The 18,691-nt window shown below is 36.2% G+C and overlaps 1 protein-coding gene across 1 annotated transcript in view; it reads left to right on the forward strand.

Moving 5' to 3' along the window:
- ABCA12 (ATP binding cassette subfamily A member 12) overlaps positions 1-18,315 on the forward strand; it is a 207,109-nt gene extending 188,794 nt beyond the window's left edge. The window contains exons 44-53 of the mRNA XM_055398430.2: positions 303-556; positions 2,545-2,749; positions 3,752-3,861; positions 4,398-4,539; positions 5,753-5,887; positions 8,413-8,516; positions 9,850-9,942; positions 11,262-11,367; positions 15,398-15,535; positions 17,103-18,315. Of these exons, the coding sequence (XP_055254405.2) occupies positions 303-556; positions 2,545-2,749; positions 3,752-3,861; positions 4,398-4,539; positions 5,753-5,887; positions 8,413-8,516; positions 9,850-9,942; positions 11,262-11,367; positions 15,398-15,535; positions 17,103-17,204 (1,389 nt within the window). The 3' untranslated portion in view covers positions 17,205-18,315. The remainder of the gene's footprint in view (positions 1-302; positions 557-2,544; positions 2,750-3,751; positions 3,862-4,397; positions 4,540-5,752; positions 5,888-8,412; positions 8,517-9,849; positions 9,943-11,261; positions 11,368-15,397; positions 15,536-17,102) is intronic.
- Positions 18,316-18,691: the final 376 nt, after the last annotated feature.

The raw sequence follows: 18,691 nt of genomic DNA on the forward strand, positions 1-18,691 counted from the left end.
CAGATACTCTATCATACCCTAGTACGCTTGCTATTACTACATTCTGAAGTCCCCAGGGATTGGCCTGACACCTTAGACCATCTCAAAAATATATATAATCCTTTTCTGCTTTTATTTTGGTAATAAATCTCTACCATTCGGTTATAGTAAATGTTTATATGTAAATTCAACATGTACATGCAGTAATTACCAATCTAGATAAGCTTCTCAAGTTTCAGTATTTATATACATCTAGTTTCAAATTTTCATCAATTTGTTGGAAACTTAACACTGAATTTTATTTTATTTTTCTCTTATTTCAGACTTTAGAACTCATTTCTGAAACCCTCAAGCGCATTTTCCTGATTTTCCCACAATTCTGTTTTGGCTATGGTTTGATCGAACTTTCTCAACAACAGTCGGTCCTAGACTTCTTAAAAGCATATGGAGTGGAGTATCCAAGTGAAACCTTCGAGATGGATAAACTAGGTGCAATGTTTGTGGCTTTAGTTTCTCAGGGAACCATGTTCTTTTTCTTGCGACTTTTAATCAATGAGTGGCTAATAAATAAACTCAGGTAAATACAATGAAAACAGTGTTTGATATCCATGACAAAACTCAATCCAAAATGTTCAGAGAAGGGTCAATAGTCTAAGCTTTTCCATTAGTGAAATGGGAATGTTTTGCTGAAAAAACTTTAAAAGTTGTAGCACAAGCCACAATCTCTTTCATTCAGTAAATAGTTCTCAAGCCTTACTATGGTTCTGCAAGTATTGTAAAATGAGGTAGTAAAACTAAATTAGCCCAGTTGTTAGCCTAAAAGAGATCAAGATTCAGTGGTAGAAAGAAAATATGTACAGAAACAGAAGATACAGTCTTTGAGTTGTGTTTAGAAGGATAGAAAGTAGAAGTGGGAAAAGAGAATTGAGTATGTAGATATTAGCAATGTATTTGGAAAAAGAAGATTGAGTAAAATGATGGCAGAATCATAAATAAACATCATTAACCCAACAATTCTATTTCTAGGAATTTTCCCTACAGATATGCTAACAAATATGCAGAACTATGTATATATAAATTTATTCATCATAGTAACCATTACTAAGAGCAAAAGAATGGAAATAACCTACATGTACTGCTTTTGGGACTGGTTAAATATATTCATAATTTATAAGTGAAACACTATGCAGCCTTTAGAAAGAATGATGCAGTTCACTATGTCATATTTGGGATTACTTCCAATATTTGTTAAGTGAGACATGCAAGTTCAGAGCTACATGTGAAGTATATTACCATTTGAGTTTTAAAAAGGAAATATATTTTTATGCATATATATGCATAAACTATTTCTAATTACGAATACTAAAAAACTATCTGTATTTGAAGGAGACTTTTCACTAAATATTCGTTAGTACCATTTTAATTTTAATAAATGAAGTACATGTATTACTTATTGGAAATTAAGATTTAAATTAATAAAAGGAAAGACAGAACAAAGATAGAAAAATTGGGGGGCATATTTGAGATATAAATAATAAAATTTGATTAGAGCATAGGCTAAATATAATGAAAGAGTAGGAGCTGAAGCATGGGGTTGAAAAATTATGGAGTATACTGATTGCTTCGTTAAAGAGTGATAGCTTGGACTTTACTCAATAAACAAATATTAATAGTAGTGCATTGAAGGTTTTTTAACAGAGACCAACAGGATCAAATGGTGCTTTAGGAGCTGTGATTTTGTGTAGGTAGTGCAGATTGGAAGGAAAGATTCAGAGACAATGGAGCAGTTTGAGGTTCCTGGATTAACCTAAGAGAGAAAAAAAATGAAAGCCCATGATGGTAACAGAAACAGAAAATGAAAAATAACTGGCTGTTTTTAAGGTATTTCCAGTATTAGGATGCTGACTGAATGAGTGGATTTTAGAATGGGGAAGATTCAAAGAAAACATCACAATTGAAATCTCTAGGGATGTCATTAAAAGAAACAGGGACATTGGGAGGAAGACCTAAATTGATTTGTTGGTTTGGATTTTTTGGTATTCAGTAGACAAGTTACTAAAGTGGGTTTGAGATTTCTTAGAGTTTTCAGGACTGATAACCTTAATATATTGGCTAGGTCCTAGGTAAGACATTCATAGTAAAAAAAAAAAAAAAAACAAAAAACTATAGAATAACATTTGTATTATTGATGACCAAAGAATAAATAGGACAAATTAAAAAAAAAATGATCATTGATCATGGTCTTGTAAGTGTTGAGTCCTACTAATGACTCTGGTCTCTCTGTTAGGAGTAACTTTAAAACCCAAATTAAAGTTCCTAGTTACTGAAATTAAGATTCTGACTTGTAATAGGGAATCTGTAAGTATTTAAGTCATTGAAAGCAAAAACTGTTTCTCAAATATTATAAAGAACACCCATGCTAATTTTTAAGTTATTTAGAAAAATGCATGAAAAATTTAAAACAAACGGCACACTTTTGTGAAGTGAGAACTTTTAAATAGATATCAAAACCGAGTGGTGTCATTTCAAAATTATTGATGCAGAATCATCGGGTTCATTTTTTAGACTCTTCTTTAGAAAATTTAGCTCTTCATCTGTTATTGAGACAATAGATGAAGATGAAGATGTGCAGGCTGAAAGATTTAGAGTTGAGAAAGGTGCAAATGATTATGACCTGGTCCAACTCCATCGTCTCACAAAGACTTACCAACTTATCCACAAAAAGATCATAGCTGTAAACAACATCAGCATTGGGATACCTGCTGGGGAGGTAAGGAACAATGTTTTGTTTCTAACTATCCTTTGTATGGAGGAGGAAATGGCAACCCACTCCAGTATTCTTGCCTGGAAAATTCCATGGACAGAGGAGCCTGGCAGGCTACAGTCCGTGGGGATCGCAAAAGAGTTCGATATGACTGAGCATGCAGGCATGCAGGCATCCTTTATGTTGACATGGTAAGTGACAACAATTTTATCTTTCCTTAATTTTTTTCTGGAAATATGAAGTCAGTCTTTGAATATTTTTATGGACTCTATATATATAATTTACATGTGTCTATGTGTTACTCCCCTCTTGGCAGGGAAGACTCACCATATCCTGATCCCCCAAGTTACTATCCTTCTTGAGTGGACTTTCGGTCAAGAAGTCTGTTCAGGGAGCTGTTTTCAACTCTTAGTTTTTAGGCCTCTTCTAAAGACAGCATATAGAAATCAGTTGTCAGAACTGAGGTCCTAGAATTGCATTCATATTCATATTACTGCTGTTTTCATAGAAGCAGTAGTTAAGACAGCTTTGAAAGCAGAAAGAGAATGTGGCTATTTCCTTTTTTGCTGAGGCGGGCTGCAAACTAAATGCATCAAATTTATTCAATCGGATAAAGAGATTATTGCTTCAGTTGCTTATTTAGTAAAGTTGTGAATAATTTTGTGTGAATAATTTTAAATTTATAAATACAATTACTTTGTCAGGTTAGCATATCTGCCTTATTTGATATTCTATCATATCACACAGAGGCATGCTAGAGTATAATATGTAAAAACAAGTCCTAGGTATATACACAAATATTCAGATGGTTAAAGGAAAAAAAGATACTTAAGTACCCATTTGTTTTAAAAATGAAAGCTTTATCCAATGCCAGCGAAACACTGCAATATCAGTGATTTATTTTTCTTGATAATTTATTTCACCCAAAGAAAGGAAGAAAAGAAATGTAATAGTAACGTGTCTTTGGTTTGAATTAGTTTACATCTTTTTTTTTCTCCCTCAAACCAGTGCTTTGGACTTCTTGGGGTGAACGGAGCAGGAAAAACCACCATCTTCAAGATGCTGACTGGAGACATAATTCCTACAAGTGGAAACATTCTAATCAGAAATAAGACTGGGTATGAAAAACAAGTGCTTCAAATTACCAAACACAACATAATTAAGTGAGAAAAATAATTAAAGTGAACTTTTGATGTTATTTTGTGGTTATATTATTAAATCCTTAGAAGAAAACCAGCTACTCAAGTGAGTGGAAATTTTTAAATTTTTCAGTGTGACTATGATGGTGGGATCATTTTATATCTTTTTACCAGACTCACCAATCACCACAACCCAAACTACCCTCTCAACATCTGAGAGGCTTCCCAGGTGGCACTAGTGGTAAAGAACCCACCTGCCAAGCAGGTAGAATTAAGAGGTGTGGATTCGATCCCTGAGTTGGAAAGATCCCCTGGAGGAGGGCACAGCAAGCCACTCCAGTATTCTTGCCTGGAAAATCCCATGGACAGAGGAGTCTCGCAGGCTGCTGAACACAGGGTCACATGAAGTCAGACACAACTGAAGTGACTTAGCATGCACACACACCCTAGCATCTGAGGGCTAGGAGGGAAACGACTTTAGAAAGTCATTCATATTTTTGATGCTTTTTATTCAGGTCTCTGGCTCACGTTAACTCTCACAGCTCATTAATTGGCTACTGTCCTCAGGAAGATGCTTTGGATGACCTGGTAACCATAGAAGAACATTTATATTTCTATGCTAGAATACATGGAATTCCAGAAAAAGATATTAAAGAGGTGAGTATAAGTGTGAAGAACTAGTTTATTTGAAAACCATTTTTGCTTATGCTTCCCACCCACCCACACTCAAGACCAAGCTGACATCTGGAAAACTATGACAATTTTCTCCAGACAGTGATAATGGAGGCAGTATTAGCTTGATTGTATATATATCGTAAACGCACCTATGAACTCAGCTTTAGAAACATCTTGGCCCGTATTTGTTCCATTATCTTTTTAAAACTGTCGAATAAAGAATGAGATTTGCCTTAGGCTCTGGATTGAGCCTTGGTTGGTGATACCTATATATCTTTTAGTGTTCAGATAACTATTGAAACATGGAATTACCTACAAAATGGGCTTCCCAAATGACTTGTGGTAAAGAATCCGCCTGCCAGTGTAGGAGAAACAGGAGATGTGGGTTAGATCCCTGGGTTGGGAAGATCCCCTGGAGGATGGAATGGCAACCGATTCCTGTATTCTTTCCCAGAGAATCTCATGGACAGAGGAGCCTGGTGGGTCCATAGGGTGTCAGAGAGTTGGATGCAACTGAGTAGTTGACTAGGCATGCACAAAATGCCCAAGTGAAATAGAATAGATTCCAATTTGATTTTTGAAATGTGCTTTTGTACCTCACTACAATTATTTGCCTTTTTAATGGAAAGACTGATAATCTTTTGGGCAGTTTTCTCTATTTTTGCAACCCTCGGGGACTTCTTAAATCCTCCTAGGATTCCACTATTTGCCAGAGCTATTTAACTACTGAAATAGCCACAAGAACCCAAGATTCCTAAGTTAATACACTACAGTTTTGTTACTGGGTCATTTTTAAATAGACCTAAAGCCTTTGTGACAGCTCACCCCACAGTAAGAAAAAAGATGAAACAGTTATGACAATCAATAAGAAACCTGCCTGGTAAAGGGATGAATTCTGTTTTAGCTCTTTGAAGCTTAAAAGTAAATCCTGTGTCAATACAGCAGAAAGAAACATTGTAAACACATACACACATACACACACATGTATTGGGGGGACAAGAAATCCCATTTATGAATGAGCCTCCACGGAATTGCGTTTATCTTTAAATGAACTATTCATCTCTAAGTGAATCTTTGAAAATAAAACTATGTATTTCTTCATTATAAAACTCTTTTCACAAGTAGCTCTTTTTCCATTTAATGCTTTAAGGGTTTTGGCAAGGGAAAATCAACAAGTCCTTTTTTCCACCCGCAGACTGTTCAAAAACTCCTTGGGAGACTTCATCTGGTGCCCTACAAGGACAAAGTTACCTCTATGTGTAGTTACGGCACAAAAAGAAAATTGTCTACTGCACTGGCCTTGATAGGGAAACCTTCCATTCTGTTGCTGGTAAGATAATCATTGTGAAAAAGGCTACTGCCCAATTAGAATCACATATCCAATTGTGTGTATAACATTTCATTATCATTATTGCAATAAGCATTTACTGAAGTCTCATTAGGGGCTTCCTTGGTAGCTCAGCTGGTAAAGACTCCGCCTATGATGCAGGAGACCTCCACTTGATTCGTGGGTTGGTTATCACTATGTGCTAGTTATTTTGTAAAGCATTTCACATATACTGTCTCATTAAGGAAATTTGTACCAGGTAATTTGTTGCCGTAATAATATGCCCTCAAAAATACTTTTTGTCTGAAGCAATGGCTCAGGTAGTTTCAAGGAAACATGGGAATAGGAAGTAGCTGAAACAAATTCAGGATGTTAAAGCTGATTGCCGAAGAATTGATGCTTTTGAACTGTGGTGCTGGAGAAGACTCTTGAGAGTCCCTTGCACTGCAAGGAGATCCAACCAGTCCATTCTAAAGGAGATCAGTCCTGGGTGTTCACTGGAAGGACTGATGCTAAAGCTGAAACTCCAATACTTCGGCCACCTCATGCGATGAGTTGACTCACTGGAAAAGACTCTGATGCTGGGAGGGATTGAGGGCAGGAGGAGAAGGGGACGACAGAGAATGAGATGGCTGGATGGCATCACCAACTCAATGAACATGGGTTTGAGTGAACTCCGGGAGTTGGTGATGGACAGGGAGGCCTGGCGTGCTGTGATTCATGGGGTCACAAAGAGTCGGACACGACTGAGCGACTGAACTGAAGTAAAACTATGACAGAATTTGATTCCCAGTTATTGAAGGAATCAGTTCTATTGGTAACTGATCAGGTGAATTAACACATTTTCCAACTTCTACTAAGAAGGAAATATACATTTTAGGACATTGTGTTGTACTAAAATGTTATCTCCTTGTTGCTTAAAAACATGAGTTACCTAGCTTGAGATGCAATCTTGAAAATATGCCATTCTATTTTATCTGAATTTTCTGAAAGCAGGAAATACATGTCATGTTAATATTTTGATTAAAAGCTGAAAAATTAAGTTGATCACCTGGAAATATAAGTTACCCTAGGGGTGACAGAGCATTCTGTTCCCCAAGCAAAACCTTGTGAAAAGTGTTTATTTCAGAGAAATAAGCTGCCCTTATTTTGGAAGATTCCCCTTCATCAAGGACTTCCAAAACTTCAAAAGAGGCTTAACTATGCAATAAAATCATCAGTTATAAATCACCATATTATCTCAGGGATTAGTAATATGGAAGATCAAATCATTTAAACTGCCCAGATAGAGTAATGCATAAGCCCTCTCTGTATAAAACCGGAAACATATAATGCATTATGTTCCTGCCAGTTGACACATAATGGAATTCTATTGTATAAGTGTCCCTTAAATTGACGAAAACAATCCTTAGGAACCCCTATGAGATAATAGATGTAAAGTACTTTAAAATGTTAAAAAGCTCTATGCAAATGTTATGCATTAATGAGCTGAATTGAAATCAGGCCATGAGAGAGATACTATATATTTTTTTATATATACTTACTATATATGCCATTGTCTTCAAAAATAGGAACAGTGACAATATAATCTTTACTGTTTCCCCAAACTAATACTCATTTCTTTCTTTAAATTTCAGTTTAACCCCTTGCTATAAATATAAGCCTCTGTTGATCCTATCTGCATACTTTCCATTTCAGACATATATTTTTTATTTTTACTTAATCTTGACCTACAGTTTGATTTTTAAATCATCTGTCAGCATCTATTATTGCTTGTTTAGCTTCTCCATTGCTACATTTCTAATTTTATGCCTGAATAATTTTTCTTTCTTTTCTTTTTTATTTATTTATTTATTTTATTGGAGGCTAATTACTTTACAATATTATATTGGTTGGTTTTGCCATACATTGACATGAATCCACCCTGGGTGTACATGTGTTCCCCTTCTTGAATAATATTTCAAAACATCATTTACTTTAAAATGTAATTTATATCTATTTGGCATTTTCTGCAAATCTTACTTTTATTTCCCCAAGGAGTGTTAAATTTCAATTAATAATATAAAACTGAAAATGCACCTCAATCATATTAACAAAAAAATGCATTCTCTGTGCTTCATATGGCATATTATCTATCACTCACAGGCACAATTCTACCATCAGGAGCAAGGCAGCAATCTTGTTGATGTAGCTTCAGATATATATGTGATGATATAGTATTAAATATCAAAACTCTGGCTTTGTCAGTAATTGAAGCAGATTTTTTTCCAAAGAAATACGAGACATGTGTAAAGTAACAGAGTGTCAAATTCACTGAGACACTTTTTAAAACAGATTGACAATTTAAAATGATTAATTTTGAGCTTTTTGACAGCAGCAGAAAGAAGCCCATTATGTATAAAACAAGTTAGTCACAGGACCTCGAAAAGTGATTTCTGTTCTAGGCAAGTGAGATGCAATGATTCATGTAAAGAACCTCATCAAAATTTAATTAATTTGATAAATTCTTCTTGTAACTTTCTATTAAGGATGAGCCAAGCTCTGGGATGGATCCTAAGTCAAAACGGCACCTCTGGAAGATCATTTCAGAAGAAGTCCAGAATAAATGTTCTGTCATCCTCACTTCTCACAGGTAAATTGGGTGTGGAACTTTAGAGTCAGATGACAGATGAGAGGATGTAATCCTGTGTAACATATACTGAGAGTGAATTCCACAATTGGATTAAAGTATTTTATGTTCATAGTCAAAAGAGGAAGTCAAGAGGATTTCCTGGTGAGATCCCAGCTCTTGTGGTGGGACAGGGCCTAGCAATCTATTAAAAAATAAAATTTCCGTAACTTTTGACCCTCTTAACTCAACCATTCCTCTCTATTGCCTATCACATTAAATTTAGCATGTTTTGGCTTAGTATGCAAGGCCTTTTATTATCCAACTTCATCTAACTTTCTAGTCTTTTCTTTCTATCAATCAATCTGAGTGATCTGTGGTTCCATATACACTCCCTGCCCTTTCCTATCACCATGCCCTTTCTTTGCTGTGCCTTCTACTAGAGTTGGTCTATACACAAAATCTTTCCAAATTCTAATCTTACTAATCCTTTAAGAACTAGTCCACAAGCCTCCTTCATGAAGTAGGTCCTGCCAATCAACTAAGTAAAAAAGCTACTAAAGCTTTTTATTTGTGCCTTTCTTATAAGATTGGCCTTGTATTAAGTTTATCCTTTCATTATAATGATCATATAGTAAAAAAATTACTAGATATGTTTAGAACTGAGACTTATTTATATCCTATATACTAACCTTGCCCCCAAGCATAGTATATGTTCTGAAGCCAATCACTGATTTTCCATTAACTTTTGTGTTTAAGTGGACAGGGTGATCCCTAAGATCTCCTCCAGTATCATAGTCCATGAAGTTAGAATTATATAATCAAGTACAGGTTAACTGGTTATAAATACAAAAACGTAAAAGCCAACTGAGGGACTTCCCTGGTGGCCCAGTGGTTAAGACTCTGTGCTTCCATTGCAGGGGCACAGGTTCACTCTCTGGTCAGGGAGCTAAGATCTTGCATGCTGTAAGGTGTGGCCAAAAAAATAAATTTTAAAAAAGTAATCTGAATGTTGAGTATAAGGCATGATGAAAACAACTCAGTATTATTTTGTAAATATTTCTTACAAAATGTAGGTCATAAGTCAAAGCTTGAAAGAACTTGAAAGAAATACTGTTTGATAGAGCAACAATCCAGGTGAGAAAGATGGCCTCAAGTTTGAAAAGAAACAGTAATAAACCCTATGAGAAGACATTTATATGTTCAAAGATTTTTTTGTTCTTCAAAGGAAAAGAGTTTAGGGGACTCAAATATTCAAACAGTATTCCTAAGGTGCCATAAAGAAGAGTTAAACTTATGCTTATGAACTTAAGCCAATTTTCTGTGCCCAGAATGCTGACATGATTCTGCCTTTCAGCATGGAAGAATGTGAGGCTCTCTGTACAAGGTTGGCCATTATGGTGAATGGAAGGTTCCAATGTATTGGATCATTGCAGCACATTAAGAGCAGGTAAAGAACAAATGCATTGTTTAACACACGGTGTAGAGTAATCAGTCTACCAGTGCTATAGTTGCCTTCAAAGATTATCTCAGCAGCCTATCCTACAATGCGTAGTAAAACTGGAAAGGAAAAGCTAACCATTGATTCACTTGGAAGTTAAATAATAGTCCTGAGGATTGAATGTTTTTTAATTAATAACCCCAAAACCTAGAAGGCCTAAAAGCTAATAATAATGATATGATTATTATTCCCCAACCAAAATACTCTCAGGAAGTAGTTTCAAGAGTTAACTCTGTAACAAATTAGATCTTGACAAGTACATGAAGGCATTGATTTTTGTCTAGTATGTTCATTTGTTATTTGCATAGGTTTTCAGTAAGCTATTTAACATTTTTACTACATTAAAAACCTTTTAACCAAAAATACATTGAGGAGGTGTACATAAATATCATACTATCAAATTAAAATTAAATTAATATATTTGCCAGAGTACATATGCATTTATACATATCCATGTTAATCTTCAAACACTGTGACATTCCTTTATATCTTTATCTGTATAACAGCTTGACTTTCTTATAAAACAAAGTTGATCAAGATATGAAAAAAGGATGAAAAAGAACTTATATGTTATTCTGAGAGAGTCTGCTGTGACTTGTTTACAAACATTACTTTTGATACAAAAGTATAAAGAATAAAAGTTAGCAGTTATATTGGTTTATTATTTATTTTTAAAACCCCAATGATTTTAATCTTTATAATTGATACCAAATCTTCAATAACTTGTCTCTCAAGATGTTCTTTGCTCTAAATTAGAAAGTATTTAGCCCCAAGATTGACATCAATTCCTGGTGGCTTAGATGGCAGAGAATCTGCCTGAAATGTAGAAGACCCAGGTTCGATCCCAGGTTGGGAGGATCCCCTGGAGAACAGAATGGCTACCCACTCTAGTATGTTTGCCTGGAGAATTCTATGGACAGAGGAGCCTGATGGCCTCCAGTCCATGGGGTCACAAAGAGTCAGACACAACTGAAGGACAGAAGACACACCAATTCATGGGTGCCAAAGAAAGCCAAGACTTTATGTCTCATTTCTAATGCAGCTTTTGTCCAAAGGATCTGACTTTATATAGTGGTAGAAATAAAAAGTCATAGCAGTGCACTATTTCCAGTTTGCAACATGCCCTGAACTTTTTATTGCAAAGTGATAGTCTTTGTATAGGAAAAGGGTCTGTAATGGTCAGCTTGGGTCCTGTTTCATTATCTAGAATTCTAGAAGAGCTATTTCAGCAAAACATAACTCATATTGTGTTTTGCACTTCTTTCTAGGTTTGGGCGAGGATTTACTGTCAAGGTTCACGTGAAGAATGCCAGAGTAAGCATGGAGACCCTCACAAGGTTCATGCAACTGCACTTTCCAAAAACATACTTAAAAGTAAGTAAGAGATTGACTGGTTTTGATAGTTGTAATAGGGCAGTGGATGTTTGTCATTTTCAAGTTGACCATACCTTTATTATTCATCTTAATATATTTATTAGTTCAAGATGGTTAAGATATTCTGAAGCATACTTAGTAGGAACAAATAATATCTTCAAATTAAGTTATATATTTTTGTAGCTGCTTAAGAGTATCATAATCCTTTTATATACCATTATTTCTTCCTCACAAAGACTTTATGACCATATTGTATTAGTTTTCAGGTTGGATTGTATACTTAAGTAGTTTATTGGTTATATATGTTAGAGAAGTGAGGGATGGCAGATGCATATGACCAAGGGCTTTTCTTCTTAGAAAAAAAAAAAATTACAGAGTTCCTGTCTGTATGTCACAGCTAGAAGAGATTATCTCCTTTGCTTTCCTCATTTGAAAAATAAGCCCACAAAGTTTTGAGGAGAATCGCTTGGAAATCAAGTTCTTCAATCACACACTACCTGAAACATCACTCAATTAATTTCATCTTACATATATGTATTAACAGAATGGGCACACATAGATGTATACACATAAATCTCACATAATACACATTTAAATGCACTTGACAAAAAAGTTATCATTATATCATCTTTGATGTGCAGGTAATTTGTACAAGATGATTACAGCAAATAATTGTTTTAAAATGAAAATCAGGTGTGGAATGCTGAAAAGAAATTAGAAGACTTGGACTGAGATCCAGCTCTACCTGTGTGATTCCAGCAAGAGATTTAAAGTCTCTAAGCCTCATATTCCTATTTTATAAATACTTTTGACATCTACTTCACGAGACTGGTGTGAGAACTAAATGATAAAATGTCCACAAAGATGCTTCATGAACTATCAGGCACCATATTAACATAAAGTGATTCTGGAAAGAAAAATAGAGAGCGTTTTTAAAAACAATTCTTTTATCTCTGCAAAATACTTTTGTCTCAACCTCTGAAACCTAAACTAAGTTCTCCAGGAAGAAATAGCTTTTATGATTCTTATCAAAGACCATTTTCTATCATCTAAATTAAAATAAAATTTTAAATTAAAGAATGCTTTATTTTTGCACAAATTGCATTGGTCATAGAGCTTTTTCTTTCGGTGAACTTGAGATTGTATTTGTCCTGGTCTGTTCCTCATAGGACTAGAGCTTACGAGACAAGTGCAGTGATGATAAACGTTTGACGTCTTCCTATGTGGACCATTCTTTACAAGTATAGGATGGTTTCCAGATCTCTAAAAAGGGAGATAGCAAAACAATAATTTGAAAGTAAAAATAAGTAAGATGGCCTGACTGCAGTGACAGGTGTGATGCAAACACAAATCAATGAGAGGGGCTAAACAGTAAGCAAAGGGGTGAGAAGAGGGGTTTCCAGTAAGTAACAATCTTGATCTGACCCATATAGGTTACAGGGGTTGATTATGGAGTTAAAAAGCATCCTGATCAAACTAGTATTTAGGAAAGATTATTCTAGCTACTTTGGGCTGGAACATATGAGTGTATATGGTTTCTAGGCTTCTGAAGAGGCTGCTGCAATAACTCAGATATGGAATAATAAACATCAAGTTAATAATATTGATGGTTCACATAGATAGGAATGGTTACATTTGAAAGTTATTTTAAAGGGAAAAATAAATGGGACATGATAACTGATAAAATATTCAGAAAAGCAAGATGTTAAAGATACTCCAAGGAAATAAAAATAGAGTACTAAGTTGACGGTAATACTATGGACTAAATAAATTGAAAAGATTTTTAGAGTTAAGAAAAAATGTGGCATTATTTGAATGAGATTTCCCTTAGACAATGCTTTTGAAATCTGCCAACTTTAGCCAATATAAATGGAACAACTAATCCTTAGCCTTTTAGAACAATTCTAACATTAAAAAACAAAGAAATTTTTAAAAGTTATCTTTGAAAAAGCTTATGTGAACTTATTGTAATCTGACATCAGTAATATCATTCCACAATATTTTTTCTAGACAAGACTATAGTCACTTTCTAAGTACACATGAGTGTAGAATGTTTTGGAATTTTTATTAGCTTTTTAATTTGTTTTCTCTCAGACATTCACAAAACTTATCTCTTCTTCGAAAGCTTTTAGTTTCCAAACATACACATTATTTTTCCAGTTAAGCTATTTCAGATCCTAAATGATCCTGTGAAAGTGCGGCAGTCAATATGCCAGCAAATCTGGAATACTCAGCAGTGGTCACAGGACTGGAAAAGGTCAGTTTTCATTGAAAGGCAATCCCAAAGAATGCCCAAACTGCCACACAATTGTACTCATCTTACACACTAGTAAAGTCATGCTCAAAATTCTCCAAGCCAGGCTTCAACAGTACATGAACTGTGAACTTCGAGATATGTCAATAATATTTGATATTTCACCTCAGATACACAGATGACACCACCCTTATGGCAGAAAGTGAAGACTTAAAGAGCCTCTTGCTGAAAGTGAAAGAGGAGAGTGAAAAAGTTGGTTTAAAGCTCAACATTCAGAAAACTAAGATCATGGCATCCGATCCCATCACTTCATGGCAAATAGATGTGGAAACAGTGGCAGACTTTATTTTGGGAGGGCTGCAAAATCACTGCAGATGGTGACTGCAGCCATGAAATTAAAAGACACTTACTCCTAGGAAGGAAAGTTATGACCAACCTAGGTAGCATATTAAAAAGCAGAGACATTACTTTGCCAACAAAGGTCCGTCTAGTCAAGGCTATGGTTTTTCCAGTAGTTATGTATGGATGTAAGAGTTGGCCTATAAAGAAAGCTGAGTGCTGAATTTGATGCTTTTGAACTGTGGTGTTGGAGAAGACTCTTGAGAGTCCCTTGGACTGCAAGGAGATCAAACCAGTCCATCCTAAAGGAGATCAGTCCCGGTTGTTCATTGGAAGGACTGATGTTGAAACTGAAACTCCAGTAATTTGGCCACCTAATGCGAAGAGCTGACTTATTTGAAAAGACCCTGATGCTGGGAAAGATTGAGGGCAGGAGGAGAAGGGGATGACAGGGAATGAGATGGTTGGATGGCATCACTGACTCAATGGACATGAGTTTGGATAAACTCTGGGAGTTGGTGATGGACAGGGAGGCCTGGCATGCTGCAGTCCATGGGTCACAAAGAGTTGGACATGACTGAACAACTGAACTGAACTGAAAGAGCCTCTTGATGAAAGTGAAAGAGGAGAGTGAAAAAGTTGGCTTAAAGCTCAACAGTCAGGAAACTAAGATCATGGCATCCAGTCCCATATCTTCATGGCAAATAAATGGGGAGACAATGGAAACAGTGGCTGACTTTATTTTTGAGAATTCCAAAATCACTGCAGATGGTAATGGCAGCCATGAAATTTAAATGGCTTGCTCCTTGGAAGAAAAGCTATGAGCAACCTAGACAGCATATTAAAAAGCAGAGACATTATTTTACCCAAAAGGTCCATCTAGTCAAAGCTATGATTTTTCCAGTAGTCATGTATGGGTGTGAAAGCTGGACTATAAAGAAAGCTGAGCGCCAAAGAATTGATGCTTTTGGACTGTGGTGTTGGAGAAAACTCTTGAGAGTCCCTTGGACTGCAAGGAGATCCAACCAGTCCATCCTAAAGGAAATCAGTCCTGAATATTCATTGAAACGATTGATGCTGAAGCTGAAATTCCAATACTTTGGCAACCTGATGTGAAGAACTGACGCACTGGATAAGACCCTCATTCTGGGAAAGATTGAAGGCGGGAGGAGAAGGGGATGACAGTGGATGAGATGGTTGGATGTCATCACCGACTCAATGGACGTGAGTTTGAGTAAACTCCGGGAGTTGGTGATGGACAGGGAGGCCTGGCGTGCTGCAGTCCATGGGGTTGCAAAGAGTCAGACATGATTGAGCAACTGAACTGAACTGATCATTTCCAGAGGAGTGAATTTCAGTGTGTTTCTTTGCTCTTGGTCAAGTTATGTCTAGTCTACTCAGTATTACCTGACATTTTTCCCCCTTTGGTTCCCACAGGATCAGCACCTCAGCATGTTAGAATATCATGTGCCAGTCACTGCAGGAGGAGTAGCAAACATTTTTGATCTGCTGGAGGCCAACAAAACAGCTTTAAATATCACAAATTTCTTAGTGAGTCAGACTACTCTGGAAGAGGTAAGCTGGATACCATGGTCCGTGTACACAATGTCACATTAATACATTCTGATTATTTATTTTTAAGAAAAATTTAATTGTACATAATTATTTCATTTTAATGACCTTCAATTTATTTTTAATTGAAGCAATATCTCTTTCACCTGAAAAACTTAGCTTAATTGATTTATAAGTGCATTTTGGGATGTTATAAAAAATGTGAAGAGTTAACTAATTTTAACGGAGAAAAAATTTTTTTTCCTTCTATAAAACATCTCTACCCATCAGTTGTCTGATGTGTAAAGCAATAATTATTTTCATCTATAAAACAAGTAGCTGTTAACACTTTCCTTCCTTTCTCCTTGGAATGTTTCTTAAATAGCATTTGTATTGATTGGCTTCCTAGATTAGGGGAGGATGGGGTTATCTAGTGAGAGTTTGGTGCCAAAGCTTTAGATCTGCTAGATTCAGGAGCTTTGACACCAAACTGGTAGATTCAGACAACCAAAATGGTAAATGCAGGATTCTTTTATTTCATTCAAATCATCTGTCTTAGTTACATTTATATACAGTAACTGGAGGCTACATGGAGAACCCTTCTTCACCTTTGCAGTGTTTTAGTTTTATACAGTTCAACCAACCTGACATATAGAGCATCTGATTGTACCTGTCACTGGAGAGGGCCTGAGGGAGGCTAAAGTGGCCTCCAAATCTTGCTGCATCTTATAGAGAGTTTTATTTATGGAGAGTTAAGGCAATTATTGCTTTGCCAAAACAGATTTATCCTTGGACTTGTAACCGATTACCAGTATCATGTCTCTCAATATTTTCTGGATGAATCTATGACTAATCTGTGACTAATAGAATTAATGGTTTTAAACAAAGTCCTAAAGGTCTGCCTGTTAAATAGTAAGCATAAGGAACATAATGTGATATTTGTATACAAATTTTATTTCAGTGTATTAACTCTTAAAACTAGTGAAATTTCTCTCAACATCATCATAGAAACGTTTGATAGGAGCTTGGATTGGGCTCCTTATTTATACTTGAAAGATACTGATACAGATCAAATAGACGCAAGTATGGGGCTATAGGTGTTCAATTATAGCTTTAGATTTTATCATTTATTATGATTATAAATGTAGTTATAGGCACTATTTTCAAACCCCATTTAAATTTCAATGCCTAAAGGAAGGATTCCTAATGAGAGCTTGTGTATATATTTGGGTGTGCCCCTATGAAATCTGGGGCTTCCCAGGTGGCACTAGTGGTAAAGAACCTGCCTGCCAGTGCAGGAGTCGTAAGAGACACCACCAGTTTGATCCCTGGATCAGGAGAACCCCCTGGAGGAGGAAACGGCAACTCTCCCCAGTATTCTTGCCTGGAAAATTCCATGAACAGAGGAGCCTGGTGGGCTACAGTCCATGCAGTCACAAAGAGTTGGACACAACCGAAGCAACTTAGCACTGTGAAATCTAAGTTTCTTTTTATTTGCGCTCCCATTGTGCACACCCCACACATATGCTCACCCCTTATTTCTTCCTTTGGTTTACAAATGCTAATGGCTTCATTTCTCTTGAAAAATCAGGTTTTCATCAACTTTGCCAAAGACCAAAAGTGCTATGAAACTGCCGACACCAGCAGCCAAGGATCCACCGTAAGCACTGATTCCCAAGACGACCAGCTGTAGACTCAGTACCTCCAGCAAAATCAGTCTCAGCAAGTGGCCAGTGGCTTCATTTTGGGGAAGGGGCACAGAAGATACAAATTCCTCAAAATATTTAATCTTAAAGTATTATACTATATTGGAAATTTGCAACTGTGTAAGACTAGCCAGTAATTATAAATGGAAAGTTTTCTTTCTAAGGTCAGTGAATGTTTTTGCTACTGAATTGAATTTCTGTCTGCTTAACACTGTGAGCATGCTAGTGTGTAAGTTGCTGACTCTTATGCAAAGGTGAAACCACTGAAGATGAATGTCTTAATTTATTACTTTCAATAAAATGACGGCTTAAAAGGCATGGTTATGAGTAGTTGAAAAGTAAGAGTGGAGAAGAAAAGTAAGGTAGCTTGGAGAAGGTAGAATTGGGAAAGCAAACAAAATAATTTATTTTCAGAAAATAACAGAATGGATATCATCATGAATACATGAATCTGTTGTGAGGTCTAAAGTGCCAAGGGCCAGATTAATTAACCTTGGCAGTAAGGAGTAGGCGCAACGTCTAGAGTGTGTGTGTATGTTATTTTCAGTACCTGTAAATAGATGGAGACTTTACTGAACCCCCCCAAAATCCCTTTCTGCAAGAATGTTATAGAAGGGCAGTTTACCCTGGTGGTAAACAGAACTACAATGTATTCCTGCACCACCTTGCCAATAGTAAGGTACAGGGCAGAGCAAGAAGCTACTTGCTCTTCAGGGGAAATGGATGTGTCAGCTGGGTGGATAAAAGTCCTGAAAGGCAATAGAGAATTCACATACTGCTGGCAGGCAACATTTTTCAAAACTGTTCTAGAAAACTTCATATTCTGGGTCTTTCTGCAGGAAACATTCCTGGGGAGGGAAAATGAATATGAAGATAATTTTCAGTTAATTACCCAGCTGACCCAGAATCATATATATGGCTATAGAATAGACTTTGTAATAATGCCAAACTATATGGCCCTCAGGGAAGGTGTTGTACATAATGTGTGTGGGGGCGGGGTGTGTGTGTGTGTCTGTCTGTCTGTCTGTATGAATTGTCAGCTTTAGTGCAACTGTTTCTGTTTTGAAAGTCAATAAAGTCAAAATTTAGTAAAAATAATTCAATAAGTCATTTTATTTGTTAGAGAAGAGCCAGAAACTTAAAAATCGGAGTCATATGGATGGCAGTGTCCCATGGGACCTAGCTACTGCTTACTTCTCCACCTTCATCAGTTTCTTTCTCCTCTTCCTCTTTAGGGTGTAGCCATACTGCCCTCTCTGGTTTTTCCAGTACACCAAACTCCTTCCTCTACCCACACTTTTGTGTGCATTTTAGTATGTCCCCCTGCTTGAAGTGCCCTTCCCCCACAATTTGTGCCTAGCTCATGCACTTCAGAAATGCTGTTCTTACTCAGGGAAACTCCTTTCCCTAATTTTTCAGTTTAACTCCCCAGTCCTAAAACTGTATTCTGTTGTACTTCCTAACTTTCTTTTGA

This window comes from Moschus berezovskii, chromosome 2 (assembly GCF_049115385.1).
Source record: "Moschus berezovskii isolate FMDL1 chromosome 2, NW_MosBer_1.0, whole genome shotgun sequence".
Classification (NCBI taxonomy): domain Eukaryota; kingdom Metazoa; phylum Chordata; class Mammalia; order Artiodactyla; family Moschidae; genus Moschus; species Moschus berezovskii.